Source organism: Triturus cristatus, chromosome 10 (genome assembly GCF_964204655.1).
Source record: "Triturus cristatus chromosome 10, aTriCri1.1, whole genome shotgun sequence".
Taxonomy (NCBI): domain Eukaryota; kingdom Metazoa; phylum Chordata; class Amphibia; order Caudata; family Salamandridae; genus Triturus; species Triturus cristatus.
The window spans coordinates 630,956,603-630,973,301 of NC_140593.1; the positions used below are offsets into that span (position 1 = coordinate 630,956,603).

Consider the following 16,699-nt stretch of genomic DNA (forward strand, 5'->3'; position numbering starts at 1 on the left):
TGTGGCATTTTTTCATCCCTGCATTATTCGGTGTTTGAGGTTTGACTTTGTTTTTAAGAAGATCCCTCAAATTCTTCGGTCTAGTATGTGCAAACATAGGGGGATCCTTAAACAACTCGTGAAAATCAGCCTCCTGTGCAATGATGTCCCATCGTTTGTAAATGATCGATTTGATGTTTTTGGATTGAACAGAGTGTCTTAATACAAAAACTTCCTGTTTAGGAGAGGACTTAGAGATAGTAAGAAGTAGATCTTCTCGTCTTTTTTGTGCCACTTTTTGTTCTGCCTCTAAAAGGATATTATCAGGATAGCCCCTGTTTTTGTATTTAACCAATTGTTGTTGAATGTCCATCTCACATTGGTGGTTATCTGAAGTAATCCTTTTGATTCTCGTAAGTTGAGACACCGGTAAATGTTTCTTCAAAGAGTATGGGTGGGCGCTGCTAAAATGCAGTGCATTGTTGACATCTGTGGGTTTCCTGTATATCGTGGTGATTAAGCCATGGGTGGATTTGTGAATTTCAATGTCCAGAAAATTAATCTTGTCATGTTGAATGTCATGAGTGAATTGTATTCTTGGGTTGCACTGATTCAACTCGGCGATACTGTGCTCCAAAAGAGTTCTGGAACCCTTCCATATGACTAAGATGTCGTCAATGTATCTCAAGAAAAGAGTTGTATTGGCTCGCCAGACTGGGTTGTGTAAAATGTATAGATGCTCAAAGTAGGCCATAAAAGTATTAGCGTACGCTGGGGCTCCTGGAAAGCCCATGGATGTGCCTGTAATCTGAAGATAGTATTTGTCCTTCCATGAGAAATAACTGTGGTACAATGCGAAGTGTAGTAATTCCAAGAGAAAGATGCTTTTTTCTTTGGTCAATGATGAGTTAAGAAGTCTCCATTCTACAGCTTCGAGACCTTCATCGTGGGCTATCGATGTGTAAAGTGCCACAACGTCAATTGTGCATAGGAGATAGTCAGTGTCCAGATGTTGTTTGATCGATTCCAATTTTAATAGGCAATCAGTTGTATCCTTGATGTACGTTTCCCAAGTTTGGACCAAAGGTTGCAAGTGGTGATCAAGATATTGACCTGTAGCTTCATGCATGGATCCACAGCCTGCTACTATAGGTCTAAATGGTGGGTTTTGTTTGTTTTTGTGTATTTTAGGGAGCATATATATATGCGGAACCTTTGGTGTGGATTGAAAAAGGAATTTCCGGGTGTTAACATCAATGATGCCATCTTCTTCTCCTTTCTGTAAAATGCTATTGAGTATTGTGAGAAATTCTTTTGTAGGATCTTGGTCCATGACAATGTATGTATTGACATCTTTCACGTGCTCATCAACGTTTTTTATGTAGAAATCAGTATCCATAACCACTAGGGCACCGCCTTTTTCGGCTGGTTGAAATGTGATGGACATGTCTTGTCGTAATGCATTCAAGATACGTGATTCTTTGCAGGAGAGGTTCAAGTGTTGAGGTTTATTGTATTTAATTGATTCCAGGTCCTTTTTAACCAGGATCTCAAAGGTGTCTAGAGTTTTGTGTGACAAAGGAGACATGAATTTACTTTTTGGTCGAAATGATTGTGTAGTAGATGTCTCATCCTCAACTCTGGGGTTAATGGAAAAAAACCATTTAAGTCGTAGTTTGCGCATGAATTTGAAGAATGCAATTTCAGTTTCCAGGCTATTGGATATGTAGGTTGGCACAAACGATATCCCTCTATTCAATACTCTTAGTTGTTCTGTATTGAGTTGTTTCTTGGAAATGTTTACAACTAGGGAATTGTTTTCTTGACACTCCTCTGTGGTCTGCCCGTTTCGGTGTTTTTTTTGGATTTTTCTCCTGCGGGTGCGTTGTCGCTTGGTGTGTTGATTTTGTCTGGAGGAGATTTCGAAGATTGGCCCTCGGCTAAAAAAGAAGGTTTGGTGGTTGAAGTGGTGGCTGGTTCTTCTGTTTGATCACCAGGTTGAAATCTTGAACCAACTGTTGGTCTGTGGAGTAACAGATCTTGTTCATTAACCACACTTTCTTCAGAGGAGGAGTTCCCCGTTTTTTTGAAAGGGCGTTTTTGAGCATAAACTTCAGCCCATGAGTAAACTTCGTCAAGTTTGTAATCGATTGTGTCTCTTTTGAATTTTCTGATTTTGCGCTTGTGTACTTCCCTGGCATGTACATCAAGTTTGTTATTGATATCTTCAAGAACTTTATTCCAATCTTCCTGTTCCATATTTTCAGCAATTTCATCTTTCAGTTTGTTGATGTCTTGATCTAATTCTTGGAGTATGGACGAGATTTCTTCAACTATAAGTAATATGAGATCCAAGGAGCATTTGTTCAAGATTGCATACCAACGGGACATGAAATGTTTATTGAATTTAAAGAGCATAGGTTTTAAAGCTATTCTTAAGCCTCTGGGGATTCTTTTTACTTTGTGGTACTCGATAAGCGTGGTAGCGTGGAGACGCTGATTAATTTCTTTCCTCATGATATATTCCAATTGTCGTAACTGTTGTGTTGTGGTTCTAGCGGAGGAGCTGAAAGTACGTGTTTCTTTGACAAGAGAATAAATAGATGTGGCTTCATCAGGTGTATAAGCTTTCGTTTGTGCCTGATTGGTGGTTAGATCTGCTATGTCTTTCCAAGACATTTTTATTGAAGGGTGCTGGACCACAGGGACTCAATAGCATGAAAATTATGTGGTTAAGTGGGCCTGCACACCTATTCTTTGTACTGGTATATATAATGAAAGATCTGAAATTTTTTTTTAATTATTTTAAGCGTGCTTTCACGCTGAGGGATGTGAGTCTACGTCCCTGTTTATGACAATAGTTGAAAGAGGTTCTGGAAGGACCAGAGCCTGCGTGAATCACAGCTAGGACCCTAAGGTCTCAATAAAAGTAAACCAAAAATATTCAAAATGTGCAACAATTATACAGTGAGACAAGATTCAAATAGTGTAAAATCAATAAACAAATAACTGGTTTAGCCACTGTTTGTTTTTATATATTAGCTGGTTCAGTTTGTACTGTTAGCGTCACAATACATCAATTATAGTATATGTGTTTTACAATCCAAATCAAATTAAATTGTTCAGCAATTGTAACATAAAAGATCCTGCAAAAACAGGGGCTATCCTGATAATATCCTTTTAGAGGCAGAACAAAAAGTGGCACAAAAAAGACGAGAAGATCTACTTCTTACTATCTCTAAGTCCTCTCCTAAACGGGAAGTTTTTGTATTAAGACACTCTGTTCAATCCAAAAACATCAAATCGATCATTTACAAACGATGGGACATCATTGCACAGGAGGGTGATTTTCACGAGTTGTTTAAGGATCCCCCTATGTTTGCACATACTAGACCGAAGAATTTGAGGGATCTTCTTAAAAACAAAGTCAAACCTCAAACACCGAATAATGCAGGGATGAAAAAATGCCACAACTGTGGGCAATGTGGCAATGTCATTGTAGGCAAAGTTTTCACACATCCACACACAGGCAAAACAATCACATTACAACATACATCAGACTGCAATACTGAGTGGGTCATTTATGCTATTAAATGCCCTTGCGGCTTGGTATATGTTGGGAGAACGAGCCGTAAGATTAAGACTAGAATTATCGAACACGAGCAGAATTCGTAATAGGAACATGACCTCCTCTTTGGTTACACATTGGATCAACACACCTCATACCATCCCCCAATTACGATTCACCATTTTGGAACGTCTTCCCATACTGTCAGACAGAGATATGAACACAGTTCTTTCATGTAGAGAGACATATTGGATAAAATTCCTGGGAACGGTGATCCCGGGTGGTCTGAATGATCACTATGAAATGTTATGCTTCATTTGAAAGTTTCGTTACATCATGTATTCCATTTCTTTGTAAAGGATTTGCACTCGGAATCTATTTCATTCAGTTTTTCATTTTTCTACAATTTCCCAACCTTTTCCCATTTTTCATACCCACTTCAAACCTCACTTTTGCTTTTGCACTTTTTTCCTTCTTTCATATAGGTGGCAGATCAGTTCCTACACGTAGTGCTTTCTAGCACAAACACTGTCAAGAAATTGGCCAATCACGAATAGTCACCGTCTTTTACTCTTTTTACTTCCGTCACATTAACATTGCGTTAGTCCTTCGTTTGTGTCACCACTTTGCTCAATAAAACCGACACAATCGCCATTTACACGCATGCGCTTGAAGATAGCTTGCGATTCCCGGAAGTTAAGCTGAGAAGCACTAACTCTTCATTAGAAAGGTGAGACGCGGCAGCGTTCATTGCACATTAAGTTTATATATCACGTTACAACCACTCGGTTGTGATATTTTAAAGCTGACCCGTGGTTTCGTTTTTCGTAGACATAATTGTCTTATCGACCGGCAGACATTCAAACACTGTCACGACTCCAGGCGGCACAGCAGGGTGAGTCAGCGTGAAATTTATTTTTCTTTAGTGTTTGTTCATTGGTTTTAGTTTAGGCACGCTCTTTACTAAGAGCTCATCAATTACGCTCTCTTACAGATATTTTGAGTTATGCACGACTAAATAACATTGCGGTAAGCATACATCTTCTGACTTTGAGCACTACGCTCTCTCTTTTTAAACAGCTTCTTTGACATACACCCTTTGGCGAGATTTCACTTTCTTCACACGCTAACCACTTGATGAGGGTTCCTATTCTACGATCTTCTCTTGAGTGCAAATCCTATAAACTCAACAAGGATGTCATTTTACTAATTGTATTTATGTGGCTTTTGTTGTAGCTCCGGTTGGAGGCTGAAAGAATTTAAAAGAGGGCAACTTCATTCTTTATTCATTGTTGTTTGTGAATGTATATATCCCCTGACCAAGGGTTAGAAATCAACCCGAAATGCATTGGGATCTTTTATGTTACAATTGCTGAACAATTTAATTTGATTTGGATTGTAAAACACATATACTATAATTGATGTATTGTGACGCTAACAGTACAAACTGAACCAGCTAATATATAAAAACAAACAGTGGCTAAACCAGTTATTTGTTTATTGATTTTACACTATTTGAATCTTGTCTCACTGTATAATTGTTGCACATTTTGAATATTTTTGGTTTACTTTTATTGAGACCTTAGGGTCCTAGCTGTGATTCACGCAGGCTCTGGTCCTTCCAGAACCTCTTTCAACTATTGTCATAAACAGGGACGTAGACTCACATCCCTCAGCGTGAAAGCACGCTTAAAATAATTAAAACATTTTTTTCAGATCTTTCATTATATATACCAGTACAAAGAATAGGTGTGCAGGCCCACTTAACCACATAGCTGTCACCAGCATGACAGCAGTGGCGAGATTGGTGTGTAGTGCCTTGGGACTTTCTCCATCCGGCTGTGCAACACAGCCAGGTGGAGAAATGCTGAGTGCTCATAACTGTTTGGCCGGCCCGAGGCGGCCGGCCAAACTGTCATAGGCACTTATGGTACACCAACCACTCCTCACTGAGAGCCCAGCCCACCCCACCCTAACTCCGTACTAAAAATATGATAACGTTGTTATTGTTATTCTTTTACCACTTCTCTGAGAGCAGTGGGGCGACACTCCTCCACCTTAGCTGAGGAACGCCGCTGACATTACCGTGGACATTACTTGTGCAGCTGCAGCCTGAAGTTGAACGGTATGAATGGGTTTATCAAAAGCCTCACTCTCGTTCCTGAGTTTTAGGACCAGTTTTGAAACCTGAGCATTAGGTTGCTATATTCTCTGCACTCAAAAAAACAAACTTCCTTCCTGCTGACCACACTGGAATAGTGCAATTTACTAGAATTCTTAAAGCGGGCATAATCATGCTGTCGCTGTTCTGCGTGAAAGGATGGATATTAGGACATCATTTTTTTCTTTATAATTTTTTCCCTTAAGGTATTTTGCAATGATGGTTTCTGTCACATTACCCTTTTTCAATTTAGCGGTTAGCAAGTTTACAATAGAGTGCATTTTGCCTAACAAGGCATGTTTTAGATTTTATTTGTTTTGGAAAACATGTTTTTCTTGAAACGGGTTCTAGATTCTCACACATGCCGAGATATTCTGTCTTTTATGAGTTTGGAGAGACTATCTATCGTGAAGAAGTTGGATTGCAGGTAACACAAGATAGATCTATTTTTTAATCTATTACTGGCTGAGGGAAGCCTTCTCACTCAAAACGTATATTGCAGTCAGTAATTTTTTGCAGCGCATGTAGGTAACTAATATATCCATCTTGTGCAGCTGCAGCCTGAAGTTGAACGGTATGAATGGGTGGTGATCAAGAATCCAAATGTGACCAAGACAGCTGAGCCTGAGGCCTTGAGCACTACTACAGCTGTTACTGAATTATCTCAAGAGGACCCTTCGGACCGTCTCTCTCCCTTCCTTTCTACAAGACACTTTAACCTGCCCACCAGAACAGCTTCCATGTTCATGGCCGGCAGCATGGACTGCATCATTATAGGTATGTGTTCTGTGTCCGTAACTCAGCATGACCCATCTAAATTAAGCAGGTAATTAAAGAAAAGTGAACCCTTTGGCATGTCAGCCTCTTCTTTGTTCAAAATGGTAATACAAAATGCTGTAATTACTTTGATGTTTGTGTCTAAGTAGTCATGGATTTATATCTAGATGCGCCAATAGACAGAAGCAGGCCGCTTTACTCTTAATGTATTCAACATTCACGCCTTGCTGAAATGTAGCTAGAAGGAAGTATTACAGTGAACTGGATGCTAAAGGATTTCCAGAAAAAGGATATACTGTTTATTAGATGGTGTATAGAAAATTTATTAGTGGAATTTCTGTTTTGTTTTTTAAATGAAATGTAACAAATTGAGATTTTGATAATGTGAAATAAAGAGGTTGTGGTGGACATTTGTGCCATAGGGTACATTTCGCAGATGTTATCCTTTTTTTCTTTTAAAGCTCTGCCCCCCAAAAAGGTTAATCTTAAAGCAACATAGCAATATAAACCTTAACCTGGTTTAAATGTGATTTAAAGACCTGCAAGAAAAGAAGATTCTAAAGTGGCCTTCCAGTTGGATGTTGAAATAAAATAAGTATTGTTTAAAACCCCCTGAAATTTGCCAGTTATAGTTCAGTGATCCAAGTATAATTAGCGCCCCGGTCATGCACTGCTTATGACCTTGCATATTACATCACTCATTGCCTTTTAGATCATATCCCGAATTACATATCAAATGACTTAATATATGATATCAGAGAAGAAATCCAAAATCACATTGTTTATACTGCTATTCACATAATGCAGTCCACAATCCCTTACATCACTTTAAAAAAGAGAAATGTGTTAGTAATAGTAAAGGGATTATAGTCCTATGCAGATTAGATTTACTGTGGGTGCATAGAATGGAAATAGTGTATACCTTAGAGACAATTGTGTTTGTGTACTTTGAAATTTATATGGTGCACCATTTATAATCCAGTAAAGTATGGAGTGCTGGTAGCACTCCAGGTTAAACAAAGAAAAGGCTGAGCGCACTCGATGTAGGTTGTATAGACATGTATCTTATAGACTTTTAGCTGCAGATTCCTTACCTTTGAATTTCCCAGGCTTCTGACTGGATCCAGAAACTTTGGCTGAGCAACACAACTTGCGCGCAACCTCAGATGGCTCCATTCAGCTCCGCGTGACATCGGCGGCATAATTAGCATCAGTTATTATGTTGCTGTACATATATAGGTGCCACCGAGGCACGTGGAAGTCAGTACTTCATTTTCCGCGCCAGTTATGTGCCGATCCAGGAAGAGCTACCCCTCTCCACTTCTTGACAGGCTTTTTCTTGACTTTTTTGTCAAATTCCAGATTTTTTTCCATCGTGTGCGAGGATGTCTTCAAGGAAGATGGGGTTGAAGCCTTGTGGGGCCAGTCCCCACACGATGTCGGTCACCGATCCCCACCTCGTCTGTCTCTGGTGTCTCAAGCACAACCATGATCCTAAGTCATGCTCGGACTGTCGGGCCGTGGCTCCTAAGATCTCACAGGAGCAGGTTTTGGAGCTCCTTGCGGCCCCACAGCCAACACTGTCAAGTGAGACTCCGCAGAGGTCCCGGTCCCGATCAAGAAAGAGGTGGTCTCAGTACCGCTCTCTGAGCCAAAAGTCCTCTCCGTTCCACTAGAGGCCATCGGGACACTTGGCGAATAGACACAAGAAGAAGAAGTCCAAGCGGACTTCACATCGGCTGTCGTCCGTCGTCGAAGGAAGTAAGTTGCACCGACACTCTAGACACAGTTTGCCGGAGACAAGGTCGACTTAGCGCCTCCCTCCTTTCCAGGAGTGGGAGCGACCCCCGCTCAGATCAAAGAGTTTTACGAAGCCATGTGCTGCGTATTTGAGTGGGCCGACCCCTCTGGTAAGCCTTCGGGCCCTGTGGGGTCGGTAGGGGCCTTATCTGATTTTACGCCGTCGGCTCTGGCCACGGTGCTGGTGGGGCCTCAGAGATCCAATCTGGGTCGAATCCAGTCATGCCAACACGACCTCCCCCCAGCGTCAGACCCTAAGTCGGTGTCTTCGGCGCCAGCGGTGCCAGCCCAATCCTTATCCCTGACAACACAGTCAGAACAACATCGCTCAATGCCGATTCCGACGCTCATTGAACCCAGGGTCAGATCATTCAGGAGGGCTATTCTCTGCCTTTCCTTTCCTCCCTCCATTCTGCCAAATCAGGAACGGCTGAGAGGAGGATCATTTAAAATTGTTCCAGGAGTAAGTTCTAGTTCTCTTGGCCAAGGGAGCTATAGAAAGGTTCCTGGGTCTAGAAGTAGGCAGTTTCTGTTATTTCCGCTACTTTCTGATGCAGAAGAACAACAAAGGGATGCTGCCCATTTTAGATCTTTGGACCGTTAGTCTCTTCCTCAGGAAGGAGAAATTCAAGATGCTCGCTCTAGCTCAGGTCTTGTCTGCTCTAGACCAAGAAGATTGGATGGTAGCGTGGGAACTGCAGGATGCGTATTTTTACATCCCCATCCTGCCGGGCCACCGGCGTTACCTGCAGTTCGAGGTAGGCCGCGAGCACTTTCGGTTTACCATGCTCCCCTTAGGCCTTACCAGTGCCCCTCGGGTGTTCATTAAGGTGATGGTTGCAGCTCATCTGCGCAGGTTAGGGGTGTCAGTCTTCCCCTACCTCAGCGACTGGCTGTTGAAGACGTCCTCGCCCCAGGCTGTCGTCTCCAAACTTCAGACTACGGCAAACCTCCTGCATTCGCTGGGGTTCTCTAGAAACATGTCGAAGTCACACCCGACTCCTTCTCAGACGCTCCCTTTCATCAGAGCTGTTCTGTACACAGTGCAATTTCGGGTCTATCCTCCCGAGCAGCGAGTCCAAGATATTCAGCTTATGGTTCAGATGTTTCGGCCTCTATCCTGGATTTCAGTGAGACTGACTCTGAGGCTGTTGGGCCTCATGGCCTCCTGCATCCTGTTAGTAAACATTCCAGGTGGCGTATGGGGGCTCGGCAGCGGGCACAGAATCAGGGAAATCTCACCGATGTGGATCAGATCTCAGAAGGAACTGCGAAAGATCTGCAGTGGTGATTGACGATCCGCGATTGTGTCAACGGCAGACCCTTCTCCCTTCCCCAACCAGATCTCACAGTCATAGCAGATGCGTAACTTTTGGTATGGGGCGGCCATCTGGGAGGGGTGGAAATCAGAGGACACTGGTCGCGGAGTCGGGGCTCTACTTAATTTGTTAGAGCTCTGAGTGAATCGTTTGGCAATGAAAGCATTTCTTCCCTCTCTCAAGGGGAAGCTAATGCAGTTGTTCACGGACAACACCAACTGCCATGTGGTACTGCAACAAGCAGGACGGGGTGGGTTCGTGGACCCTTTGTCGAGAGGTTCTGCGTCTCTGGACATGGCATAACCTTGATGGTTCAACACCTGGCAGATTCTCTGAAAGCCTGGGTGGACAAACTCAGCCGTCTGTGCCTAGCGGATCAGAATGGCGTCTCCAGTCGGAGGTGGCACAAGGTCTCTTTTATCAGTGGGTAGAACCTTGGTTAGATTTGTTCGAAGAGAATGCGCAGTGTCAGCAATACTGTGTGCCAGAGTTTCCAAGGCGGTTATCGCTCTGTGACTCCTTTCATTGCAAGTGGAGCTCAGGCCTGCTCTATGCCCTTCCGCCCATACCACTCCTGCCCAGGGTTCTGAAGATCAGGAGCAACCTGACCCAAGAGATTCTTGTTCCTCCAGACTGGGCGCGGAGAGTCTGGCTTTCAGAGCTTCTTATGATGAGCATCGATCCTCTGATCAGGCTGCCCATCCAGGAGGATCTTCTGTCGCAGCAGCAGGGGAGGGTTCTCCACCTGAAACTGTCTACTCTGTGCCTCCATGCGTGGTGATAGAGCGGCAGCAGTTGATGGCTTTTGACCTTCCTCCCGAAGTATTTAACGTTATTTTGGCGGCCTGCCACTAAGACTGTATACGTCTGTCGTTGGCAGATATTTGTATTATAATGTATAGAAAGGTCTATTGACCCTTTTTCTGCTTCTCTTTCTACTGTTCTTTTATTCATTCTGACCGTTGCCCAGCAGGGCTCTGGTTTTGGAACTCTTGCCTTTCTGCTGTCTCCTTTTTTTAATGGCTGCCAGACCAGCCCTCTCTCTAGAAGTCTCCAATAGTACATAGGTTTCTAATAGGGCTGGCTCACTTGTTTCCACCCACACTTCGTTATGCCACAGTGGGACCGTAATTTGGTCCTGACCTACCTAATGTGTGCTCCCTTCGAGCCTTTCCATTACTGTCCCCTCTGGCTGTTGACCATCAAAACAGCCATTTTAGTGGCAATTACATCTGCCTGGAGGGTGAGTGAGTTTCAGGCGTTATCTTGCACACCTCCCTATCACTTTTCCAGACAAAGAGGTTCTTCGCACCCGGGCTTCCTTTTTACCAAAAGCTGTGACCCCATTCCATCCAGGTCAATCCATCACGTTGCCCACCTTCTTTTCTCCCTCACATCGCTCTAAAGAGGAGGAGCGTCTCCTCTGTTTGGACCCAGCCACAAAAGAGTCCTGTTGGATGACCAACTCTTTGTGGGGTACATGGGTGCTAAGAAGGGAAGGGCAGTGCAGAAAAGGACCATCTTTTGCTGGGCGCCCTCTCCCTTAAGTTAGGGTATGCTTTGGCAAAGAAGCAGCCCCCTGAGCTATTAAGGGCCCATTCCACCAGGGGAAAGGCTGCCACTACGGCCTTGGCTCGGGGTGTCCCAGTCCTGGACATCTGTCAGACAGCAACGTGGGCAGCTTTGTACACGTTTGCCAAACATTACTGCCTGGACAGTCGGGTCCGCAAGGACTGGCATTTTGCACCTTCTGTCCTGCAGGACTTCCTAGTTTGAGGTATTGGTACGCAAACCCCTGCCGGGATGGTATGGCTTGGGTATATAATTCAAAGGTAAGAATCTGTAGCAAGAAGTTTCTATCAGATGAACAAGTTACCTTTGGTGATGCATTATCTGGTAGAGACTCGTATCTAGCTGCATATTTCTTACAGCCCCACCCATGCCTCTCCGCTTTGCGGACTAATATTGCAGAGCTAGGGTTACTCCCCCCTTTCAGGGCTCTAGTTTTGCACACCACTACGTCAATTACTTCGTGGCTTTGCCCTTCTGGCGTAGAAAAGGAGTGATGTCTCTGTGCCTGGGTGGCGCCTATATAGGTACTGCGACATCATAAACAACACTAATGACGCAGACCACGTCATGCAGAGCCGAATGGAGCCACCTGACGGCACACATAAGGGGTATTGCACAGCAATAGTTTCTGGATCCAGCCTGATGCCTGGGAAATTCAAAGTCAACAAATCTGCCACTACACAGTCTCTACCAGATAATGCGTCACCGAAGGTAAGTAACTTGTTCTTCAAAGTAGCTTGTGCCTTAAACCAAAAGCCAAAGCTCCTTTTGACAATAGATTTCCAGCAATGGATGTCTGGGCATGTACCCTTGTTAAATAGTAGTAATACAGTTCTATAGACAGATTCTATGCAACAAGGACAGCACAGGGTTCTGCTGGCAAGATAGCCTAACATAATCACCAAGTTAAGGCTCACAAAGCTTCACATTCATCCTTCAGCATCCCCCCATTCCCCTTCCTTGCCCCTCCCCCACTTGATAAAGCCTCCCCTGAATGTCATAGAAGGTGTGGTGACACTGCATAAACCAATTAAAAGTTCAATAGAGTGAAGAAAAGAGTTTTGTGCCCCCATTGCAGGACCTAGGACAGAGCATTAGACCGAGCATTAGGCACAAAGATGGCACCATCCATGTCAGACTAAGCCAAAGTATTTCTCCCTTTCAACAGCTAGGTGAGAGCAGGTCGCATACCCGAAGGTGAAGTTGTGGAAATACAGTCTCCTAGGTGCTATCAGACCTGCGTGGGCACCTGTGCTGCTCTCTGCAGAGGGGCTGAAGCGGAGCACCTCTGGGCACCTCTGAGCCTGGGGTCTTCTCTCTGCATGATTTCAGCCATGATGGCTTCTGAAGGCATCCAAGCCTGAATGGACAGATCGCTGGCCAAGAGAAAGCCATGATGAGCAGTGGACGTGCCAGTGGGGAAGCAGATGGGTTGGTTGTGCCTTGCGGGATGTGGTGGTCCACATCACTGAAAAAGACACTGATGGCAGCCCTTACCACCTCCTAGATCCTGACATGGCAGCCACAGATTTGCCTAATTAACTGTTAGAGAGGCTGCTCACTTCAGTACTGCTGTAGATGCTGCAGAATCCTCGCGCATGACTGAGTGTGCTCTAATGGACCTTTAAAAGAGGATAACAAAGAGGATGTTATGGAGGCATGGACTGACACAGCACATAATTATATCACCCCTCCGGTGCAATAAGGCCAAGTGTGGTCAATTTCTTGCAGCAACTTCAGAGATGACCCATGATTACACAAACATCCCAAAACAAACTTATGGATAGCTAGGTTAGCCTTGCTAACACAGGATGGCAGAGCTTCTGTAGTTCCATTGCAGTATTTGCAGTGGGGGAGGCGAGAGTACCCAGATGAACATGTGAGAGTGAGGAAGGTCTTTGCCAGATAGTCTATGGACATTACAATCATAGGTAAAGATAGGCCACCAAGGACCATTTACCAGACAAGAAATGAACAATTTTCTGGTGGGCCTCGAGAATAGAACAGCAGTGGAGGGTGGAGCATGCCCAGCACCATGGAACCCCGGTATGCGTTTGGGCCCTAGATCCTGGAAGCCTTTCAAAGGGTCTACATAAACCCTGAAAACTAAGATAGACACCTTTTCGTTGGAGGTGAACTTGCTCAGGGCTGACCTTCTCAAAGTCACTGAGACACCTGTGGAAATTTATTAGAACATGGATATCATTAGGAAGTAGATGGAAAGCCTAAAACCCAAGGTCCTTTCCCTCTCTGAGCTGACTAACATTTTTGACGACCGGCTTGAGGATGCAGAAGGCAGTTCTGATTGTAGTAATACTCTTCCTGCTGTTTCCATAGCAGATTGAGGGAAATACACTGAAGCTGTTTCTGGAGAGATGGATCAGAGACTGTCGGAAACCAAGTGATCTGTCAGAAAAGGCTCACAGGGCTCTGGACACCAGCCCCATTGCTGGGCGCATCCCCAAGAACAAATATAGCTAAAATACCCACCTGTGTGGTCAGACATTATAGTACAGTCAGAAACGATGAAGAGACGAGGAACGAAGGCAGGCCTATTCACATCTTCCCAGATTACAGTTGGAAAATTCAAACCCTTTCAGAAATTATGTGCTGCAGTGAACAGAAACTTAAAGCCATGAACCTAAAAAATGTGCTCCTGTTTCTAACGAAGCTCTGTGCAATCCAAAAGGAAAGTCTCATTTTTCATTAGGTCTGAAAGAAGTGTGGCACTATTGCCAGCAATTGCCTGAGAATCTCATTCTCAAACGTTTTAGTTGCATAAAGCTGTATGTGGAATAGCGTTGATCTGCCGCGGGGCAAGCGGCACGACTGACCGTCCCATCAGCTTCCAATGACCTGGACGATACCGGGGGCTATTAAGTGAAGCCTCCCACAAGGGTGTGTAGGCTGACGCGAGGGATCGCTTCTGAGTTGCCTGACCCTACGATTGTGGCCTATCCTGAGGAAACTGTTATCTGTGGGACTTGTCAGTGCCTACAGGGAAAAAATCGAAATACCGGAGTCCGAGGCGAGGGGCCGCGAGACCACTCCCCTAAAAGGTTGGACCGGAGTCTGCATACTCTTAGCGTCAAGTGAGCTTCGACCAGCTGAAGAGAGACGAGTGCCGGAGAGATGAAGGTTTGAGGCAGACGGCTCCTCCCAGTAACACCGGCACTGTTGCGGCCGATGGATCTATGACGATGCCCCCTAGGTGAAAACCTTTTCTATTGTCCTGACCGCTGAGCCCGAGCAACATGGCTTATTCGCGGTGGAGCGGTTGAGCGGTTAAGTCCGCTATAGAGGAGATTGACTTTGGTTTTACCCCTTGGCCGTCACCTACCCAGCCGGACATGGACATTGTTTTTCCTCGTCTCTCTACTGTGTCTCCTTTCCCTCCCCTGCCTCTTCCCTCCATGATCCTGTGGCTGCTTCCTCCCCCTTCCAGCCCTGCCTGACTTTGTCTGTTTTGCTTTTCATCCCCTACACCCTTGTCTCATTCCTCCCCCCACCCATCTTCATGCTCCTATTGACTCGTATCTGTGTATATTGTATGCTATTGTAACTAATGTAACTATGTACAATCTGTTCTCATCTAAAGCGCTCTGATACCTCCGGGTCTAGCCAGCGCTATATAAAACTCTTCAAATAAATAAATGAAATTAATAAACTATTTAGATATAGCTCCCATGAGTCAACCGGGGCAAACATGAGGTTCACAAAAACTTGCCTACGAACAGGCAGATCTTCCACTGCCGGGGGTCAGACTGTGGTTCCCAGCCAGGACAACTCCAAAAGTATGGTAAGGGAGAATAACACAATTGTTTCATTGAATTACCGCTTCTGGTTCTGTGTTCATGTTAAAGCCGTGCTGCGTTGTTCCCATATTCACGGCTGCTGACGCCAATTATGAGCCCCCCGCGGAGCCAGCTCAGTGTGGCGGAGCCCGTTGCGGCTTGGGGAATCGTTAGAGTCCGCACCAGCAGAGTCACCAGTAGAAGCGGGCAGTGAGGTGAGTGGGATTTAACACTGAGCCGGCCCGAGCTCCTGCAAGTTAATAGCCAGAAACTTCTCCAGACACTCCTCCTCCAATAGTGACGTGTTCTGTCGTAGTAGGAGGACTAGAGGCCAACGGGGGGAGTAGAGGAATCTCTGAAGGCTGGGGTAAGAGCATTGCTGGTGGCATCCTGAAGGAGAACCGGTGGAGGTAACTCTTCAACTATTTATAACCTCGTGTGCATGACTATTTTGATTATTAATTATAGCCGTCCGTTAACCTGTTTTCCTTTCAAACCCTGCAGCTAAATACTTGCTGTTTCGGAGCCTGAGTAATCCGGGGGTGGCCCAAGGGTGCTGCAAGGAACATTTTTGTAATAAAAAAACAATAGCTGGGTCTATTTTCAGGCTGTGCAAGTGGTGGTTAGGGGTCTGCCCATATATATGGAAGCAGCCCCATTTGGACCAGGTTCCGCTTGTGAGCAGACTTGCGCCTCCCCACCCTACCCACAAAAAAGCTACGTTTCGCGGTTCGATCAGTTGAGGTCCTGAGACTTCGATCTTTAATTTAAGCTTGTGCCTGCTGAAACCTTGGAGAGCGATACAGAACCGTGGGAGTTAAGAGTATTGGAAACATCATCCAGTAGCCTTCTGGCGACTGTTATCCACCTGCGAAGCAGTGAGATGGTGAGATCCTGAAGGAGTGCAACATTGTGACTGTCTCAACCCCTGAGGTTAGACTTAGCAGAGAGATCAATACAGCTTACCAAAATCTTCTTGGGATGGCATTTAAAAAAACTAAGGAGCCGCACAATATTTATGAAAATATTGGGAACAGCACAATCTCTGAGGAAAAGCAAAATGAGATAGGCACATATAGGAGTAGGAGCTCATATAATCGTAGATTTTCCACCTCCATTATTGGCAGTTACAAATGCAAACAAAACAAAGATAGAAGAAAAAGGAAAACAAATTGTATCAGAGAACGAAGGGGAAAATGAGGCCACAAAACAGGTGATAGAGGGAATTCAATGAAAGGAATACCCAGTTAGTCACTTCAACTATGAAAGATTTAATTCAACTGTTCTCACCAGATTTCGTAAAAGGAAACCTCAAACTAGACTTTACACTTCCTGATGTAAATAGAAGTCAGTATCCACAAATAAACAAAGTTAAGTGTTCTCAAGAGACGCTGGAATTATTTATTAGTAACCCAAGTAATCCATCTAAAACAGAAGAAAATCTATCTCTTTCTAGATTTCCCAATTTTTCCCCTGTCCATTCCAATAACAAACAAGAAATTCTATCTGATGCATTATATATTCTCCAAAAGATACTCAAATCAATTCTCTCATTGCTTGAAAAATGTACAATTAACATAGACAATCTTTTGGAAATGCAGTACATGGTGGATCATCAAATTAACCTCCTAAGTAGGAGGCCTCGAACCAAGTGAGGAACAAAGGAGGTGCTAGAGCTACAAAAAAACTCAAGGCATTGAGAAAATAGAAGTCTTAAACAGAAAAACAA

General features: G+C 44.3%; 1 protein-coding gene across 4 annotated transcripts in view; it reads left to right on the forward strand.

The window, feature by feature from the left end:
• Positions 1–16,699, forward strand: part of TBC1D24 (TBC1 domain family member 24) — a 661,683-nt gene that overhangs the window by 554,334 nt on the left and 90,650 nt on the right. For 2 of the 4 annotated variants that reach the window (XM_085632168.1, XM_085632169.1), the window contains one exon: positions 6,263–6,485. The exons of the other annotated variants lie outside the window; for them this stretch is intronic. In XM_085632168.1, the coding sequence (XP_085488294.1) occupies positions 6,263–6,485 (223 nt within the window). The remainder of the gene's footprint in view (positions 1–6,262; positions 6,486–16,699) is intronic. 4 annotated transcript variants of the gene reach the window in all.